Consider the following 22,458-nt stretch of genomic DNA (forward strand, 5'->3'; position numbering starts at 1 on the left):
GGAAGCCACGATAGTAAACTTTGGGGAAACGGCAATAAAACCCCTAAATTCCCCAATACTTCCCCGAAATTTCCTCTGATTTTTGCGCTTTTCCTAAAACTTTCACCGTAATCGTATTACAGTTTTTGAAAACTCGTTTTAACGAAATACTTCTCTACAAATTTCTACAGATATCACGGACAAGCCAGGCGAGAATAAATACCTACAGTTTTTACAGCGATATTCCATTAGTTTCAGTCAATTACCCAGTGAACACAGTGCCAAAAAAACTTAATGTTAATCGGTCTATTGCTGTAGTTAAAAGACTGAAATGTTTATTACGATATATAAAATTACAAATCATTGGTTTATACATGTTTTCTTTATTGCTTTGTAACGTAAGCACGTTACGTAGACGTTGAACTATTATCCACAATTTTCTGCAAAAATATAAAAATGTTCTTGAGTTTATAAGCAAATGTCATAATATGTAAAACGTCGATGACGTACCAACGGAATAACAATGTTGTTAATAATGCGGACAAAAAATTTACAGTTACATCTGTTAAAAATTGTGAAGCCAGCTGAAAGCAAGAAATAATTTTTTTACTGGCAAGAAAAAAGTTGTTTCAGCACAATAATTGATCACAATGTAATATTAAAACTGCAATATGTATTCAGCCAAACATGTAAGGTGCTTTTAGCTCATCTTTTCCTTGGATCGCCATCCACGCTTATTTACTTTATCTCCTCCGTCATGCAAGAAAGCCTGGCTTGCAACATCCATGGCGTTTACTACTTCTTTTTCGGGAAAGGTTTCACTCCGGAATCGGGAACAGATTCACAGTTTACAAATTAGTGTGCCAGATCACGTCAAAATCACCACTAAAAAACGCCACAAGTATTCGGAGTTTGACGACGCTTTAACTAGTAACATTTTTTGTAACCAAAATATACCAAACCAGTGACATCTGAAATCAGGAGAGAAAAGGTTCGAAGACATATATGGTAGGCTAGCTATGTCGAGAAGTGATTAATTTAAGCTGGCTAGCAGTTGTAGGAGGTGTGTAGTACGGCGTACCCGCTAATTATCTAGTGCGTATGCATAATTCAGCACTTTAGCTAGTTAAGTTCATTAAAGCTAATGCGGCCAGCACCAATTGTCGAAGACTTACAGAGCTATTGATTTCGTGGATTTGTTGACCGCCACTGACTATAGCGTTCGAACTGTTTAACTGATGACATTGTTAAGTGTTTTTTCGATCTGACAACATCGAATGATTTTTTCGTCAGAACTGTCCAAATACGATGATTGGAAAAAGAGCCGGGAGGAAGTGGCAGTGGTTCGGAGGAGGGAGGGAACGATGAACGTGAGATTATTGTAGTGACCATCGAGAACAGAAGCGTCTTACTTACGCTGTCTAAAGATAATTATAACCATTGAAAAAATGTTCTCAGCCCGTATTGACTATTCAAACTAGCAAGTTCAGGGATAATATTAGACATCGACATACCTACTTCTGGGCTTATTAACCATTAATACACCGTTATTCTGCTGCTTTTTATTAACAAAAGACATGAGTCTATAAATGTTAAGTGGTATATTGATAAAGAGCTTGAAATCTTAGAATATCACTTTGGTTTCACTTAGTCAAATGTCTTAGCTTCACTTTTATGTCGATGCAACTTATCACTAACATGAATTTGTGCTTTTAGGTGCTCGCCCCACATGCAAATTTTTTACTCAATCTGCCAGTAAAATCTCTCTCTCTGTTAGACGTAAACGTTACATATGTTACTCTACAGAATATTGTATATTGAGCGTTATGCACAAGCAGGTGTACTTCACAAGGTCGTCTGATTATTAGTATTTTGCAGGCTTATTGGGTATTCGATATCGAGTGTTGGGTACCGGTGGCAATTTTTCACATGAATTATGGGTCAGTTAGACCAGGTATCACTGTTAAGTTTGGCAAGGTAAGAATTAACTTTACTAGTCATTAGTTGATGATATGATTGTCCAGAAACTAGGACTGTAGTATCATTTACACGTGTGGGATACTATAGTGCTACTTATGAGCAGCATGACATTTATTGACTAACCTAATAGGTTTTTCTGTGATAGGTTGGTTGACGTTCTTACCATACAATTTGATTTCAATCAAGACTCATAGTTATGAGTCAATGCTTCTCCACCTCGAATTTTATCCACTCACGAACACCACATCTCCTTATATCTCTTACTAAGTAAGAAGAAATCATAATAGCGGATGATTGTCACTGCGTTTTGGAAGCTTTTTCTTGCTACTGTATTTCATATGGGGCCGTTGTTCAGTGGTTAACATCAATCTATTGGCGACTGATACAGGTCTGGTTCACATTCCGTGTACATAAACCTGCACTTAGTAAATAAGTTATATATCACTGTGCCCATTCGTTACCGGGTCCGTGAAGATGATTCGTTTTTTCTTACCCGAATATTAGTGTTTTCAAGTTTATAATAGGCTTAAATACATTGAAATTCACGGTCTGTGGACTTTGTTCATAAACATATCAATCACTTTTGCTTTCACTAATAAAACTGGAGGGAGAGAAATAATTTCATATGGGTTAGTAAAGTACATTCTGGTTCTTATTATAGCGGATTATTGATCCAAGGTACAACAATATTTCACACAGTGTGCCCGTCGGCATAGAAGCTACAGAATACCTACAATTCAACGTTGATGATCTTGGTAAGATTATTTTAATCTCTTAATTTTTTGATATAAATGGTGCTGAAGTTTATAGCTTCACTACTGAGATCAAACATACAGAATTACTTCGGAATAGATTGTTTTAAAAAAAAGTTTGTAGTAAGCGAAAGTTTACTTTTTGCACCCCTAATATTGGCTGTCGTCGATCTTTTTAGACCTTAGAATTGCTTTTACTTCATTATTTTTCCGGCTTAAAAAGTACTAGCTCTCAAAATGCCTAGGCAGGTATTGCTTTACTATCACCCTGCTGTAATCACTGTCCGTTTGGTCGTAGCAAATATACGAGTCTTTGATTTGCTCTTTTTATAGAACTAGGGACATTACTTAGTGGTTTTGTCAAGAGTAAAGCCTGTAGAAGTGTGAAGGCTTAACCTGCAAGTTACCTGGGGTCTAATCCATTTCATAGGTTTTCATCGAATAAAGACCACTATCCAAGTCTACGCAGGTTTTATTTAGTCTATCATCTGACTTATGGTCAGCGAAGGAAACGTTTTGTGAAACTATGCAGCTTTGGTGATACTTCGCTAAGATCTAATGTGAAAGAGATTCAGTCAGATTACTTTTGTTCTGCTATATTATTGTGACTACGATTTCATTGGTTTCTGAGGAATACCCTCATATCGAAAAGGTAACCCAAAAAAATATAAGACTGTAGTTTGTTACAGTTCTAAAATTGTACCATGATTTAGCAATGAACTACATTTTATCTTGAACTATGTAAAATTGAAATTAACAAATTAAGATTATTGTCATGTGTACTGCGTGTCCAAAGTTCGACCCCGATTAATTGGCGAGACTATAATTTATGGACGAACTAATCACGTATAGGATAGGTTTCAGATTTTGGCGCGAAATTCAAGCATCCATTTAGCTAAATAGAGTTTTGGCATTATAGCTGGTGTCAACTCGTGGTGAAAACCCTAAATCTAATTTCTAACCTTAATCATTAACTTTAAATCATAATTCTAATTTAGCACACAGGTTTATAACCCTCATTTGGTACTGATTATTTGGTGGACACTCTCAAGGTCAGTCCAGCGTCACTCAAATGTCGTCCATAAATTATAGTCTCACCGAATTATTCTTGATACGACGTAACTCAACTGCTATTATTGTTATTGTCATCGTTAAACAAGATTAATGTTTTAAAGGAAAATACGGCAAACTATCCCAAAAAATAAAACAAGCACTGTATAATCTGAAAAATAGCTCATTTATGCATCCACAAACACAACTCGGCGATGAAGTAGCAATAATTTGTTCTTCAAACAGATCTATGTGAACAACTGGATACTAACTTGATTAAGATAACGTGTGAATCTTGAGTAAGAAAGCAAAGTGTGTGCAAAGTTTTTTGTAACCCTAAAATTCAAGTCAGTCCGTATGTAAGTATGAAGTAAACCGATCAACCAATAGAGGAAGTTTACATTCCTGTTCAGACTCAATTGAGGAAATTTGGGGGATGCCTGGGCAATCAGGCTATCTTTTGAATGTTAGCCTAACGCTTAAATTCATGGACCACAGCTGTATAGTAATAACCTCGAATATAACATTTTTTGTGTTTCACTGTAGTTCTTGGTAATATCGACAGTGGGAAAGATATCGTCGATAGACAAACAAATGACTAATCAACTCAAATGCAATGCAAGTATTAATTACATCACCGTAATTGAATGAAATATTCAGTTATAACTTCATCTGTTGATTTTGTCCCGTTTTGTTTTTTTCAATAAAACATCTTATCCAGTAACTTACGACATGTCAACTACAAGTCCAGTTGCAATATACACCATGAACTCAGGTGGATTCTTATCACCAAAATCCTGTCATAATAAAATTCACCGTTTTCACACCTCTGACATATATCCCAAAGGTACTTATCATTTCTGTTTTAATCAAAATATTCAAGCTTGTTGGTTTTATGATCGTTATGGTAATTCAACAAATACAGTGCAACGTCAGTCGTCATGCTGTCATATGATTCGTTTAAACGGTCTCATCAAATCTGTAAGCATGTAAGTTCCTTTCAAGTTATTTTACATTGTGTAAAGCTCTAATCACTCTGTAAATTTCCTAAAAGTTGTCAGTTTGCTTTGACAGACACCTATTCCTTCTTAGCACTTACGACATAATGAGAGACATCTCCTGGGTTGGTTTTGGTATACATCAATCTAAAGGACAATCATCATATTAATATTGTTCGTTGCTAGACAGGATTGTTCTAAGGTTTTCGCTCTCTTTGGAGTAAATTCTTAGGCTCTAATAATGTACTAGTTTATGCCTGTCTCTATCTACACCTAAATAAATGCGGAAAATGGGGGCAAAATGTATTGCATGTTCAGTCTGCAAACGAAATCACCAAGTTCATATTCAAGCAGTAATTAGCTTGAAAGTTAACGAAGAATGGAAACGTGTTTTACTTTAATGTAACCTGGGAAACTACTCAGACTATCATATGAAAAGTAATTGAGACAGTTACTAATCTGCCACCGGAAGTCACTCATATCCGACAGATCACTGCAGCCTCATCTGAACTAAGTATTGCATAAAGATCCGTTTCATTTAGTTTGTAATACAAAACACAGTCTGTATTCAAGTTGACAACGTTGATGAAATGATTGTATAGAAAGATGACTTTCAAAGGTGTGGATGGTGAACGGTTTATCGAACTTATTCAGAAACCAGTGAAACAATGGCCAACATACCAGATTGTCACTAACCTCTGGGAAAGTTGGTCATCCAATGGAATTTGCAGATACGTATCTTTCAGGTCTATTTTAAGAAAGTACATTGACCCTCGTAATTTATATAGAATATCCTCAACTTCTTCAGTGGTACAACTCTGTTGCAATACCTGAGTATTTAACGTGAAGCGGTAATCACCACATATTCTAGGTGTTTTTCTTTCTACCTTTAATTGAGTCACAATGGGAGTACTTCAACCGGACGACCAAACTGAGATTATTATCCTTTGTCAAACCAGTTTACCCAGCTCATTCTTCACAGCCTCTCAAATCATGTGGAATTAGTCTACACTTCAAGGAGATAGGTCCTCCCTTTTACTCCTAAGTGTGCTGGGTGAGTTTTCATACCTCTAACGGCCTTCTAACATTGTAAGACCAGATATTTGGTTAAAATACTGTCAGAAGAACCAGTACACAAAAAGTGCGTGCGTCCATCAATCTTAGATCCTTTAACCCTAACTTAGATGGGCCATATTCATTAACTAGGAAAGGAATATTGACACAACTACCTTCTTTTCTCAATGGAATATTAAGTATACCAATAATTGGTAACCTATGGCCAGTGGTCCAAGTTATTCCACTACTTGTAGGTTTTAAGTGGACATCATTATAAAGAAACGGAAAATTTCTCTCAGAAATAGTTGACTCTGACATTCTTATGAACAATAAACAAATGAGACTTGCCTGTGTTTGCAATTAATATTTGTATTACATGTAACGTACTGCTGCAGGCTGTAGTGAGCGACAAAGAATCCGTCCTTCTGTCCAAGTCAGGTGGTCTTGATCTAACATCATTCAGTGTTTTAGTAGTAAGTGACTTTTACAAAACCTTTTGTGTATGTCCAACCTTTCCATATTTACAGCAACGTACATAACAAAACTGACATGAACTACGAAGATGCAGTTTACCACATGAGTGACGGGGTTTAATAGCCAAAGATAAATTAAAAGTGCTTGTCGAATCATTCCCCGACCGTTGTTGCTACCATGACGTGGTGGTCGGGCTTGCCTATCGTGATGAAGCAACCGAGCTATACTGGCTGGAAAAACCGTTCCTCAAGGTCCTACCATGTCAGACAGGTCGGTTGAAGAGCGGTAAGACTAAAAGCAACAAACCAAAGGTCCGAAGGCGAAGTCGTACTGCTGACTGTACAGAGGTGTGACAGCAATAAGGTGTTTCCTTCAGACAACCAGCATGACAGCGATGCTGCCTTCCCACAAGGAGGGGTGGGGTTAGAAAAGGTCGATCCTGAAAATGCGCACCTCGTCTTGTCCCACGGATATCCGTCTCCGGCGGTAAGGTCTCAACAAGTACGGAGCCAACACAAAAATTACTCATAAAAAGGTCGTGTGTGACTGACCTCAAGCAGTTGTCTCTTGGGCACTGCGGTCACGCTCTCAGGTCACTAAGACCACCTTGAATCCAATTTCCTTTTCAGGTACCTCCAGAAGAACCCTTCCACGGTGTAGGCAACCGGGAAGTGACAACCACCCTCATACTTCTAGCAGTACTCAAGACCACTGTATTCATAATCAACCTCCCTCTTCACTTTCTATTGTTCCTCCTACATCGACTTTCACCTCTAAACTTCCTTTTTCGGCTTCCCCCTCAAGTGTCACCATAGCCAACGATTCTAGTGCATGAAACACTGTCCCAGGTCTATTGAAACCTCGCTCCAAACTACACATTGGAGTCTTCAACGTACGCACCCTATGTCAAATCGGTCAGCAGGCTTCCTTGGCTAGAACCCTAGAATCTCGTACCATTGGTGTGTGCTGTGTCTCCGAAACACGCATACAGGATCCTAGTGTGGTCGTCCACTTGACCTCACCTCGGCAAAACGGAGAGCCGACGAGATACACCCTCCGTGTATCTGGTGACCCGATGGCTAGTTCTCGTGGACTGGTAGGTGTAGGCATAGCACTAAGCATGAGGGCGGAATAAGCACTGTTAAAGTGGATCCCCATTAACAGTCGTTTATGTGCTGTTCGGCTAAACGGCTCCGTAAGAACTCGGAAGGATATGGACACACGTCGTTGCCTTTTTGTCGTTTCTGCCTACGCTCCCACCGACTGCAGCTCAGATGAAGTGAAAGATGAATTTTGCAGAAAGCTATCTGAACTTCTTCAGAAAGCTAAACGTTCAGACATAGTACTCGTAGCGGGTGACTTTAGTGTTCAAGTAGGTAGCTTAAACCAAACAGAAAGACATTTAGGTGGGTATTTTAGTATTCCGATACAGCGAACAGATGATGGTGACCGTCTGCTGCAACTGTGCTCAGACAATCGTTTATTTTTAGCAAACACAAATTCTAAGCATAAGGAGAGACATCGTCTAACATGGCGACCCTCTACACCAAACCGACGATGGATTCAAATAGATCATACTGCCATCAGAGGGTCGGTAGAAGATTGCCGCTCATTCTGGAGTACCTGCTTGGACTCCGACCAAGCCCCAATACGGGCACGCATCTTCTTGCGCTTCACTGGACGCAAAAAAGCCACAGTAAAAAGACCCATTAGAACTGAATTGAGTAGCGAAAAAACCAAAAGTAGGTTGCAGGAACAACTGAGGTCACAATGAGATAGTTCTGAAAACGAGGCTGACCCAGATGTTGCTTGAAAGCTATACAAACAGCTGTGGAAACAGCAGTGACATCTCTCAGTGATTTAAACCACAGGGTTACAAAGAACCAATGGATTTCATCAAGGTCTATTGCACTGATGGATTCTCGTAAACTCATCCCATCAGGCTCTGAACACGATAAAGAGCGTAAAGAAATCAGATCTAGGTTAAGCAAAAGTCTAAGGAACGACCGTGAGCAGTGGTGGGCAACGAAAGCAAAAGAGATGGAAAAGGCAGCGGCTATAGGTAACACAAGACAGCTCTACAGACTAATAAAAGAAACTGGAACTAATAAGTCAAGTGTAAGTCAGACTATTTCGGAAAAAGGCGACACTCATCTGCTCGCAGTCCAGACGTTTAGAACGATGGGCGGAACATTTCAGAGAACAGTTCAGCTGGCCTTCAGCTACTCTACAAATACCCTCCATTCCCAGACAGTGTGAATGGAACATTGAAGTAGGTCTCCCAAATCTAGCAGAAGTTCAAAAGGTTATAGCTAATCTGAAACGAGGAAGGGCAGTTGGTCCAGATGGATTGGCTCCAGAGGTCTTTAAGGATGGTGGTCCAATTTCAGTGATTGATTAGGTTGACTAATATTTTAGCTAAGATCTGGGAGTTGGACGTAATTCCATCTGACTGGCCACAATCACTGATCGTCCCAATGTATAGGAGAGGGTCAAAATCATCCTGTGACAATCATAGAGGGATTAGTTTAACTAATATAGTATCTAAAATACTAGCCTCGATAATTATCGGACGCCTAACTAAGACTCGTGAACTGCAAACACGAGAGAATCAAGCTGGCTTCAGACCTGGTCGTGGCTGCATCGACCACACATTCACCATTCGTCAGGTTCTAGAACACAGGCATACATATCGGTGTCCGACAATGGTGGTCTTTCTTGACTTACGAGCAGCGTTTGACTCAAGTGGTGTCGGTCAAGGCTGTCCACTTTCTCCATTTTTGTTTAATTTCATCATAGACCTACTGATGGAAATAACATTCTCGTCGATTGAATTCTCGGGTATTGATCTCCTTACAGGAGATCCACTTATCGACTTAGAATACGCAGATGACATAGTCCTGTTTGGTGAAGACGCTGATAAAATGCAGTCTTCTGGTAGCACTAAGCAGAAAATGCCAGAATGTTTGGAATGCGCTTCTCTCCCTCGAAATGCAAGTTGTTGCTTCAGGACTGGTCTGCGTCAACACCTGAACTAAGGATAGGGAGTGAAGTAGTCGAACACGTTGACAAATTCACTTATGTTGGAAGTCTGATCAGCCCTAATGGGTTGGTGTCTGACGAAATCTCAGCACGGATTCGAAAAGCTCGTTTGGCTTTTGCCAACTTACGTCACCTACGGAGAAGGCGAGATATCCGTCTATCAATAAAAGGACGAGTATACTGCGCGGCAGTTCGTTCTGTTTTAATTTACGGCAGCGAAACGTGGCCACTAAGAGTCGAAGATACCTGTAAGCTACTAGTATTTGACGACAGATGCCTTAGAACTATTGCTGGCATCTGCTGGGATCACGGGTAAGTAATAATGAGGTTAGACACAGGGTATTAGGGAACGATGGTAAATCCTTTGATGAGGTTGTGAATCTTCATCGACTGAGATGGTTGGGCCACGTGTTACGTATGCGTGAACACTGATTATCACGATGTGCAACGCCAACCGGTGTTGGGGATGGTTGGAAGAAAGTTAGGGGCGGCCAAACCAAAACGTGGCATCAATGCTTGAAGTCACTAACTTGTGGTCTGTGCCATGTTGGTAGATGCAGACTAATTGGTAGGGGTTCGCGTGACTATCGTAACCAATGGTTGGAGACTCTTGGTGACATGGCTCAGAATCGATCACAATGGCGTCGGTGTATACACTCTCTGTCTTCCTTTAAACTAAGAGGATAAAATCGCTTCATATCTTTCTTTCTATGTACTAAATCTTTCTTGCTGTACTATGTTCTTATATGCAATCTTTCTTTTATATATTACCATCATTGAATTAACTACTTCTATGGATCCGGTGTTCATTTTGTTGTGCTAATGAGGTATGGCAACTTGGACCGATGCATTTATGACAAACACCAAGCATCAAAACATTCTAAACAATCCTCCACTTCTCTCAGGGACAAAGTAATGGACAGTTACCCCAAGTTACTTGAATCCCTATGTACTGCGACTCCAGGTGTGAATTTGAAATCAGATAACGAAATACTACTAATCACAAGTCTAGAACTTCGACAAGATTCAATCAAGAACTCAAATTTGAAGTATGCAGTATGAAATTGTATTATATTGTTATGATATATTTAAACAACATAAAAGGTGTAATCGTATAGTAAATGCATCAGTTATTCACCACACTAACTAACGGTCTCGAATTTTCACTACCCCATAGTCATTTGATGCCAAGCTGAAACCGAAGGCAGCTGGGTTGGTTTAAGACTTAAAGCGTGGTCCATCGATTCGGTCTTCACCTACTAACAAATCTTTAAACATCAATACACTGACAGATGTCTCACACTAACCACTCTCTTCCACTAGGTTATCGGTGCAAACGCCTGTATAAAATAATACCAAATACAAGATTGTTGACCAGAATAACAGGTTTTTACATCTTTTAAAATAACATGTTTCTATACAAACTCTTAGGTGTCATAAGCGATTGAAGGAAATAAATTTAATAGGTCATTTACTCTTCAATCAATCAGGATTCTACTGTTAGATGTAATTCTATCCCACCATATTGTCTTCATCATAGACGGGGGTTATCTCATGTACTGGAATCAGGTTAAGAATATTTGGTCTGTGTTCTTCACCTAAATGTAAAAAAGACTATCATCGATTACAATATATTCACTTTTTACTCACCTGTAGAGCTTAGTGATTTATTGCTTTTCCTCTATTTGTCTCCTTTTACTTATATCTCTCACTATTCAACATGCTTTATTTATTTTTTAATTTTCCAATCTTTCAGGTATTGTTACGAACTGTTGGGAATTGAACCGATTCCTTCCTATACGATATCTAAATTGTTACATCTCTCTGCTCATTTTTTGTACCCTAGAAATTTGATTGTGTTTAGGGGTAGCTAACAGTCCTATCCCATATTAGACTTTTCAACAAAATATGGCTTTAATTCAGTGAAGTTTTGTACTCAGGAGGTCCTACCAACCGACTACTCATAAAATAGAATGTCGAATCTCTATAGCCAATCTTGCAGCTACTCATTTAGGCATGAAACCGGTTTGTTGAAAGAATCCAGGAATTCAGCTCAGTAAAATTAACGAGCTCATAAATGTTTCATTTAGAAAGAAAATATTATTTGCACAAAGGTTAACCGATCTTACTCAGAATCCATTTGGAACGGCTGTTGTATTTTCAAAGTGTACATTAGGTTTAAGTCCGACTCAGTCTCACTGAAACAGTGTAACATAATTAACGAACTTTAATAAACCGATTCATACGTTCAGGAATTAACCACTAACTATCGAAAAATATAAGGAGCTCATGTGACAATAACGAGACTTTTAAAATCTATTCAATTAACAATCAAACAAAACAACTCCAACTAACGTGCTAACTTTTTTATTTTCTTTTTTCTAATAGGGAGCATTTAAGATGCTTGAAGCAAACTTCTGTAGGTTATTCACAGCAAACGAATGGTCTGAAAAATTCCTTTGTATCTTGCGATCGGTTAAACACAAGACCATTTACAAAAAACATTCCAGTTGAGTCACGTTCATCGGGAGATGGTCAAACAGATGATGAAGAGGAATTAAGCGAAGTTAATTACCGAATTACTCCTGACATTCAGTCAAAAATCAATTCAAATTCTTCAAATGAAGTAAAAGTTTTCCTAGGTAATGTTAATATGGATTCGAAGTGTGATAGAAAACAAAAATGGTATCTTATTGCCAAATATTCTAACAAAAATATCGCGCTAATGAAAATAACCATTAATTATTAAGAAACCAAATAATATGAACATAACAAGAATATAAGAATTATATTAATATTCGTCTACAGTCTACCTTACAGTTGTCAAAAAGATTTCTTGTTGCTATATAGCACTAGTAAACTACGCGTATTCTGATTAGCAGTGACTTTCCAGTATATGTGACGTCACTTTATTACTGATGAATCTACAATGATAAGACTGAGTTTTTTTTATGAAAGGAGAGTAAACGAAGTGATGACTTAGTAATTACATCGCTTATCTTTCAATCACTAAGTTGAATTTCGAAACCCCACTGCATTTATTTTGGTTTGGAACCTGGATAGCATCACTTGATTTTACTCATATTAAAGAGACAGCTCTTATCCAGTTGTATAAGCTTGAGCCTAGTTATCGAGTTGTATTAATTATGAAAACCAAGTTGATAGGGGTTGAAAATCTTCAATGACTGCAATTGTTGATGCATATACTTCATTTTCACACAGCTGCTCACTTCCGATGATAATACCATGTAAACAGCTCCAGGGTCCAGCAATGTGTGTTCAGTAGTGTGATAATTCGATTGGGGTCTTCACTTTAAAACACTGGGTCCTGTGATTCGAACATATCTAAGAAGTCTCATTTCGGGAGAATTTCTCAGTGCCTATTATTTACGGACACCAGAACTGGGTGGAAAACGCGGGAAACCGACCTGTTTACGATGTGGTGCTGATGAATAAAAAAGGGGTTTTAAACCGGTATCTGTCAGCTCATCATTTCTTGGTTGCGTTCCTACTGATCAAACAACTAAGTGACTCGTTGCTATCATATGTGTTTTAAATAAAAAACTAGTTGGGATCCTTTTATGTATTTTTCCATCGCACTTCGTAAGTGAAAGAGGAAACTCTAATTTAAAGAAAAGTGTTGTATTTTTCAGTAAACTCCTGCCTTGTTGAATAAAATATTTGTTCTTACTTAATTACTTACTTACTTACCTACCCCACATAAGGCATAGGCTTGACCTTTTTTATTTCTTTACAGTGTTATTGTTCTATCTTGTGTAGTCCATTTTATTTATGTCCTGTTGGTGGTGATTAGTAAACATCCATGTAGTTTCACATTGTATGACTGATAATCACGTTAATTTTTACTAGAAAATGAGTGTAACTTTTAGTATTCAGTTTCTTCACGATTACATTTTTATTTATTCTATTCGAATCGTTAGTAGTTAGAAATGAATTAAATTCTTACTTTGATGAAATAAATAGCTTTTGAGTAATTGGGAAATCTTAATTTTCTCATTGTATTATTCGCATTACATTATTCTGTTTATTGAATTCTAAGTGCATCCCTAATTTATACAATTATTACTCTTTGTTTCATTTCCAAAGGTTCTCACTCCAAATCACATTCACCTTCAAATTCTTTTATACACGATCAAATTAATACTAAACATTTACTTCTTCCAGGTCGTTCCGCTTTTGTAAAACATTTAGTTCGAGAAGTAGCGTACTTTGAAATATGTGAATTTTTAATTGGACAAATAGAAGAAATTTATGATATGGAAAATTGTGAGTTTTTAAATTCTGTGTATGGCGAAAGAAATAAGAACAAATCTTTACAAATTCCTACTGACTTTCAGGTACAATTATCATTTTGTATTAGTGAATAGTTTAATTATTCACAATTATTATGCATGTTATAATTTGTAGTAGTTTTTTTAAAGATAGAGATGCCTGTTTAAATTATTAAGTCTGAAGTGATTTTACATTAATTTTACTTTCAAATGTTGCATTGTGCATTTTATGTGTGTTCAGGTAAAACCTTGTTTCACATACATGTACTACTTTCTTATCTCTCTCACTACCAAACCATGAAATTATTGCTAATGAATTTCATTTTAAACTAGTTATAAAGAGGCGATAGATATATTTTTATTTAGTTAGGAAAATTTATCTTATATTGTTAGCGGGACATAGACCGAATTAAAGCTTGCTAAATTCATGATTGCTTTGGTGCACGCTGATTGGCTAATTCTTATCCAATCAGCACTAGTCGATAGTTGGAGAATACTCTAGAATCTTCTCATGTAAAAACTATAAATATACTAACATTTTCTCTATTGTGCTTCTTACTTGCATCTTACTCCCATCTAACCTTGTTATTTGGAATATAATCTCTTTCCTGTTCAACCGTGTTCTGATTTGGGGTCTTGTCGAATGATTGGTGTCCAAGAATATTAAGCAATAGGTATAGCTGGGTCATACCGTAAGAAAAGAGATTATAACAGATATAATTACTATTTACAATATAACATTGACAAACGCCCAATCTCCACCATCGTATTTTAAATTGTTTACCCTTAGTTGTGAAATAGGCTAGTCATTCACTTCGTAAGAAGAGATGAGTGTCTTTCTGAAGTAGTAATAGTATTAATAGCCTTTATACATGCTCAAAGTGCGACTGAGTACACGAACTCCTACATTTGGTAATTGAGTTCCATAAAATTGAAATAAAATACCTAACTCACTATTGTAATTCATATTCCATAATAATCGTTAATCGAAATTTAACATTTTTTCACTACTTTTTCTTTTCATAATTATATTAAAACTTAGTTAACCATAAACCTTCAAACATGTCTAATTTTTTTTGTTTTGTTCTGTGTACAAGTTAACAATAATAATAAATAAATATTTGAATGTGTATAAACATCCTTTACGTTGAATAAGTTGGACCATTAAAATTTTTTAAAGGTTCACAAATCGAATACTTTACCTTCAAGTCTACTCTCGTCACATATGACTTTGGTGGATGTTACTGATCAAAATTTACGTAATCCACTAATCAATTCAACATTGCATAGTCAATCTAGAGAAACAGATTACTGCGAGCATTGTGTAGATAGCGCGACGGGACTGGCAGTCTCACTAGTCAATACGTGTATACAAGAAACTGCTCAAAACGAAAAACAAGAAATGATTTTGTTTAAATTTTTAAAATTACAAGAACTACTTCTCAAAACTTGTGATATTAACTGGGTTCGTTTAAATCAGCAGTTTATCGAATCGCCAAGATCAACGAGGTTTAATTATGATACTAAATTTCAAAACTTTTCCAAAAATAATCGACTATCAAGTAAATCTAGTAATTCAATACAACTCAATTCTCAGGGGTACGTATTTGTTTCTCCATATTGTATTTTGCGAAATTTAGTGACCTCTGTTTGTGTTCATTTAGCTAATATTCTAAATTGTGACCCAAAGGTGTCCTTATATATATGCTGAGATGGACTTGGAATAACACTTACCAAATGAATACTATAATATACCATGCCAAATTAGAATGTATCCGCAAATTAATATGATTCAGTTTCTAAATTTTATGTATCGCTATGTACCGTTCTTACTTGTCTTCAAATATTTTGAGAACAGTTTTTTAAAGATCTTGCCCACCACCTATCTACCGCGTTTATTATCACTCACCATTAAGGCATATTTATTATTTTAAATAAATTTAGGCTCATTCAAAGATTTGGATCTTTGTAATTGGGTGTCGTAATGAAAACTTGAGACTGGATTTTCTCAAAAAATCTGATTTACAAAGGCTAATAAACAACTAACCTTTAAATCACAAGATTTCTCCATGTATTTAACATTGGATAACCAACTATATTTTAAACGATAATCAGATTACAACATTGTAGGTTTCTGTTCGTTTATAAATGATAACAACAGCTAATGCTTTGACGTTTGGTTTCCAGTATTTGTCAATAAATCGATTTGTTATCCAGTTACAAGTAATGTCACCTTGATGATTCAGAAACTTATTTTGTTTGGTTGATTTAAAATATATGTGACTTGATTTACAATATTATCCAATAGAAACACTATTATTCACTTTTTCGAACTGTTTTAAAATAATGATGAAATCCATAAGATAAATTTTCCTGTGTGGTATTACATCCTATAAATGTTCTTTAGAAAATTCTAGGAGACTGAAACGTGCCCCGAATTGTTCTCATACAATCCACCTCTTTTAGAAAATCTCGGTAATCATTCATTTGTATTATTTCCCAGTTTGATTGACCAAACACTGAAGTTATTAACTAATATAAGTATATTTTCTAGAAGCCATTAAAATCCCAAGATCGTCCGTAACCAAATCAACGGTCTTTGACTTCTGTAGCGCTAAATTAACCTTGAAAGCGAACATTTGACATTCCTATCTCCTAATTCAAGAATCCTGAGTTTTTAGGAGCCAATAGGTCATGCCCCAAAAATGCCCTGGTACGGCCGAGGGTAAAGAGTCTTTTTTTCTCACTAGGCCTCGCGTATACAGCCACTACCAGAGAAGTCCTACTCATTTCTTCAACATAACGAATCCTTCATAATTGTTTTTTCCTAACTGGAACTGCTTCTCTCCCTTTATTATTATTATTATTATTATTATTACTTCACTCTAATACACTAATACTCTAATACACTAATACACTCTAATACACTCACCCTCCATTCTCTATCTTTCACTACCTCATTGTTATTGTATGACGCATATGTATTTTGCGCCCCTTTATACCAATGTTTATGTGTTCAAATAAATAAATAATAAATAAGATGATAGATCAGGAAGTCATTACCGCAAGTGTTCACCATTTCAGGCGCAACATCTACATATGGTTATGTAAACCCATAACATAAGTCACACGTCCGAATTTGACTTCATTCCACTTAGTTTGAATACCCAGGAAGTATCACTAGCTCCTACCAAAACAGTATGTTTCAAAGTCAAATAAATAGACACATATATGGTTAATGAGTCACACGTGTTCTACTTTTAGCTATTTAGCATACATATTCATAGTTGCAATTGTGTTTAACCTGTTTCCTCTTTTATTATTCCATTTTAAAAATCTTTGTAGAAGGTGCAACACATTTCATCATTTTACTTCATTATCTCAGCCAAGTAATTCAAAAAGAGCTATGAAATCAATCTCACAATCTGATTATTCCTCTTCAGTGTTAACCTCATCTAGTTCATTTGTTAATCATTCAACAACGTTTTCAAAACCTACCATAAATAAATTAAGTAATAATTCAACTATTATCATAGATACACTTTCAAAGAATGATAATAGTAATAACAATGATAATCATGCTAACAATAGGTCGTTAATTTCTTTAAATAAAGATTTTCAATTATCGAGTAAAATGGGATCCGATAATCAAGACTATCCTACATCATCATTGTCACTGTCATCAGCGTTTGGCTGTACACCTTTACCATATGGATTATTGATCAATCCACCTATCCAAAAATCTAAGTAAGTATCGTTTTATTTCAATGTTTATGTTTGCTGTATGTAATTGAAGAGTTATTCAGGGAAAAAGTGCCTTAAATCACCTTTATATTATAAAAGTTGAAGATAAAAGAAAAATTAGTTTCAAACTATTGATATATAACTTGTACTGGTTATCTGACAAGTGGGTTAGGGTTATTATCATCATCAAGTATTTCAGTACGATTTATGTAACGTGTTTGTTACTCATGCCAACAGATTTTCCACACAGTAGTCACAACTTTTCTTTTTGAAACCAATACTAAGGTTACTTTGTATTGGAAAAGTTATCAATGAAGAGACATGATGTCTTCTTGTCTGGAAAACACCTCAAATCTATACTTCCAAGTATACATAATTTCTTTCCATTTGGTTATTTAGAAAACCATTCAGAGAATTGTCTCACACATAGTTCAACCTGACTATATTAGCATTTGAACTCTCTTTGAATAGATTGATACACCTAAGACATAAGTAACTGTTTATCAGTGTTTAAACATTTAGTTGTATTTAGTCATATTTTTCCTTTTAATACTAGGGAGTATGCTTTGAAAATTTTAAACTTCACTACATTAATGATATTTAAATAGAATAGTTATCACTTTAATTGAATGTCTTTTTCATTTGGTCATTTTTCTACACATAGACGTAAAGGAGTTCTTGTCAGTCAAAATAACCGATGCGCTGGTTGCGGTGCCTTCATTGAAACTCGTAAGTTCTTCCTCAGTTGTTGATTAGTAATATTCAAGAAATAAATGTGCTTTCTTTTCATTTTCCTTAAATAGTGTTTATTCTATACTTTGATAGTGATAAGTCCATCATGAATACTGAACCATTCTGAGGACTGTTAAATGTGCCAACGAACAATACAAATATCTGCATGTATATCTTTCATGTAGATCATTGACAAGTTGTACTAATCGGATTATCGTTTAGCCTGGTTCAGTTCAAGCTTTTCAGCCGTCATATACCGAAACAAAAAAAGAATAAAATTTTCTATGTACCTGGACTGTTTTGACAGATCAAATTGTGAGAATTACTAGCTAGTTGGAGTGATTTGATAGTTCAAGTGTTTGTCTTTAACTCTTTAAGTCGAAGGTTTTATCCTCACACCTATTTTGGCTTTAACAGGCTGATAGCATCAGTAACCCTTACATCAAAAGTGTAACCCAAACTCGAGTATATGTACTTGTATTTTGTGATTAACTTACAGTACAAGAATCATTTCGTGGTACTTCCATGATGTGTACTACCTATACGGACAGATGTAAGTGGTATGTATCAGGTATTGGAAGTAGAATACTTACTGAAGAGGAAAATGAAAAGAGGAGAAAGGTAAACTGAGAGAAATCGAAATAACAACAGGAATGGAAGAACGATGAAGTTCGTGAGAGAAAGTCCATGAAAGATATGCAAATAGTGTATTTGATGCATAGTTTACATATTTTACAAAATCACATTAATTTCGCACAATATAACTGGTTTCTCCTGCCCAAGTCTTCGTTCATTACACTTCTACTACCATGACATTTGTCTTGACAAGTTAGTCTCTTTGTGCTGATATGCTTTGACAATCTGAACCGGTACACATATGCTCTGCGTTCTCTGTTGCTTATGTCTGACTGACTGATACATATAAGTTCACGTAGGTCAGTGTTAAATGATAGTGATGTTATCTGTATTCTGTCGGAAAGCATAAGTTATTATTTGCTGATTCATTAAGTGAACTGTAGTAAAATTTTCACCCAAACAAAGAGTTAACAAATCTAATCATTTATGGATTTGAGGTTCCACACTGTTTAACCCCAATTTGAAATGAAATAACTGTAGATCCTTGAATAATACCAATCAATAATAAAAACATCTTGGCGGCCTGCATTAGTGTCTTTACTCTGCAGTAGTTTTCCTAATTCTCAGTATTTTTAAGCAGAACATTGATGTAACTATCGAGTTTCGTTATTATTTATAATTGCTTACTGTTTTGTGCTGTCCGTATTTTTCTTCAGGATATCTTAAAAGAATGCGTTTTTGCGAATTTTTTGGTCGTTACTTTTGTTGTGTTTGTCACTCGAATACACTTATGACTCTTCCTGGTAATTTAGTGACCTGTTGGGATTTTCGTATGTTATCAGTCAGTAATTTTGCACGTGATCGACTTCGTCAGTTGCATAATCAACCTTTATTAAGAACAATCGATTTTAACAAACAAGTATTAAACCGTCAGTCTAATCTTGTGAATTGTTTGACTTTACGTAAACAAGGGAATTTGATGCTACCATTTATTCAACAGTGTCAAACAGGTTGGTTGTTGTTGTAGCCAGACAAAATAATTTTCGTTGTATATTTGTTCACTATCTTATATTATGTGATTACAATTTGACTTTGAAGCACTTTCACAGGTAAAGCTGATGACTATTTAAAAGTTCAACAATTTCGATCTTACCGTACATAATTATTATTCTTACCACCCTATCTATAACATAAAATAACATGTCCCATTAATAATAATAAGCTTTACAGATATTGGTAGCTAGCTCTTGCATCACGAGGCAAACTCTAACTAATAAACACATTACGCCGAGAATAGGAAGCAAACCTAAGAGGAATGTATAACACTCGAAAACGACTGAAAAGGAGAGTCCAGGAAAGAGTTGGTTGGAGAATCCTGGTCGACGCCCTTTGCTCCCTCTACGAGGGGTAACAGGCGTAATTAAGTAATATTATTTTCTAAGTGAAAAGGTTTTGTAGAGATCGGTTCAATTTGTAGGTTGCATTCATCATCACAGATTGATCTCAGTAAGCGTACCATTGAAAAGCAGAGAACATTAAGATTGCAAGTAATGATTAATATTTTACTCTTTTTTCTGTATTCGGTTTTAGCTCAGCAATTAGTGGACTTTACTTCTATACCAAGTCATTGGTTCGAAACACCAGATTTATGGAGTATGGCTGATTTACATTCTGTACATGATGGAAAATTATCAATAACTTTACGTGCATTACTCTTACCATTAGTAGAGCATATATCAATATGTAAACGATGTTTAGCTTGTGGCTTTATTTGTGAAATATGTAAATCTGGTCAAATTCTTTTTCCATTCGGTCAAGTAAATACCACAATATGTTCCGGTTGTTCAGCTTGTTTTCATCGTGCATGTTTACATTCCCCGAATCCGGAAACATGTCCAAGGTGTATTAGACGTGCATTTAAACGAGAACAATTAATTTGAAAAGACGTTATTAGTTTTATTGGTTTACTTTTTGCTGATGCTTGTATCATCACAATTACCACCCTCTTGTCCCCCCACCACACATGTACATCACTGACAACCTCATTATTTCACTTCATTTTATAATCTCAATATCAAAATAGATTAATAATCAATCCCTGCGTTTATCTTGTTGATTGCAGCTACTTATTTCTCATTACTGTAAATTTGACATGAAACTTGCCATAAAAATCAGTATTTTATTTTCGACGACATACTATTCATTTGAACGAAAACTGTTTTATTCTATAGCTAATATTTTTAGTTATCAAATTTCTGTTAGTCTTTCTATTTCCTCTGCTCAGAAGTTTATTATTATTATTATTATTATTATTATTATTATTATTACCATTAATATTATTACAATTTTTCTACTGCAGTTTGTTACGATACGTAATGCAAACAATTTATCGCTATTTATTAATTGATTGAAACATCGAAAAAATGGATAATGACTAAGCTGATTTTTCTCCTACTCTCATGTCTTTCTAATCGTTTTATAATTCACTTCACGCACGTAATATGGTATATTCGATTGTCTTGAAAAAATCTGTGCAAACTAGATATTATCGACTTTCTTGAATACAATTCAAGTCTGTGTTGTTTTATCTCTATATAATTGGTGATGAACGGAAACATTATTTGTAAGACCTTAATTTCATGAATTTTGTGTGGGAATAATATAATTTATTCGCCAACTACAAGTCTATGTATTCGACTTTCATTATGAAGGCAAACTTATAACATTTTGCGCGACTTCTGAAACTGATGTAATTAAGATGAGATTCCCATCTGCATTCTAGGACATGAAATTTGAGTGGTTTAAATAAGAAATTACCGCTTTATATGAAAGTGATACTTCCTCAAAGATACAGAACTATCATACGACAATTAACCACTAAAAATTAGTCTTTTATTAATTTTATGTCTGGTTGATTATGTCAAACTCCGCCTGTAGTTTTTCTAAGGCAACTACCGGTCCCCAGCCCGGATAGATTCGGGAAAGATGTTGCTGTGCTCGCGTTACGAAGAAGAAACTGCTCCACACGCTCAGGGAGTTGTTCTTATGTTATCCAAAGAAGCATGTAAAGCACTCATAGGATGTCAGTCAGTCAGCTACAACGTAGGACCAGGCACATATATGCATCGGTCCAAGTTGCCATACCTCATTAGCACAACAAGATGAACACCGGATCCATAGAAGTAGTTAATTCAATGATGGTAATATATAAAAGAAAGATTGCATATAAGAACATAGAACAGGAAGAAAGATTTAGTACACAGAAAGAAAGATATGAAGCGATTTTATCCTCTTAGTTTAAAGGAAGACAGAGAGTGTATACACCGACGCCATTGTGATCGATTCTGAGCCATGTCACCAAGAGTCTCCAACCATTGGTTACGATAGTCACGCGAACTCCTACCAATTAGTCTGCATCTACCAACATGGCACAGACCAAAAGTTAGTGACTTCAAGCATTGATGCCACGTTGTGGTTTGGCCGCCCCTAACTTTCTTCCAACCATCCCCAACACCAGTTGTCATTGCGCGTCGTGATAAGCAGTGTTCAGGCATACGTAACACGTGGCCCAACCATCTCAGTCGATGAAGATTCACAACCTCATCAAAGGATTTACCATCGTTCCCTAATACCCTGTGTCTAACCTCATTATTACTTACCCGTGATCCCAGCAGATGCCAGCAATAGTTCTAAGGCATCTGTCGTCAAATACTAGTAGCTTACAGGTATCTTCGACTCTTAGTGGCCACGTTTCGCTGCCGTAAATTAAAACAGAACGAACTG

The 22,458-nt window shown here is 36.0% G+C and overlaps 1 protein-coding gene across 3 annotated transcripts; it reads left to right on the forward strand.

Annotated features, from left to right (window-relative positions):
• Positions 1-1,800: 1,800 nt before the first annotated feature.
• MS3_00008599 (uncharacterized protein) lies at positions 1,801-21,847 on the forward strand. 3 transcript variants are annotated; one of them, XM_051216933.1, is made up of 11 exons: positions 1,801-1,956; positions 2,621-2,714; positions 4,483-4,608; positions 4,645-4,750; positions 11,720-11,973; positions 13,439-13,689; positions 14,804-15,222; positions 16,969-17,370; positions 18,032-18,096; positions 19,392-19,685; positions 20,266-21,847. In XM_051216933.1, exons 3-11 carry the CDS (start codon positions 4,494-4,496, stop codon positions 20,613-20,615), a joined length of 2,256 nt encoding a protein of 751 aa, XP_051073856.1. In that variant the 5' UTR covers positions 1,801-1,956; positions 2,621-2,714; positions 4,483-4,493; the 3' UTR covers positions 20,616-21,847. The 3 variants fall into 3 exon arrangements, with proteins under 3 accessions (XP_051073856.1, XP_051073858.1, XP_051073857.1); XM_051216935.1 differs by lacking the exon at positions 14,804-15,222 and having other exon boundaries at positions 19,392-21,847; XM_051216934.1 differs by lacking the exon at positions 14,804-15,222 and having other exon boundaries at positions 1,801-4,750; positions 16,969-21,847.
• Positions 21,848-22,458: the final 611 nt, after the last annotated feature.

This window comes from Schistosoma haematobium, chromosome 1 (assembly GCF_000699445.3).
Source record: "Schistosoma haematobium chromosome 1, whole genome shotgun sequence".
Classification (NCBI taxonomy): domain Eukaryota; kingdom Metazoa; phylum Platyhelminthes; class Trematoda; order Strigeidida; family Schistosomatidae; genus Schistosoma; species Schistosoma haematobium.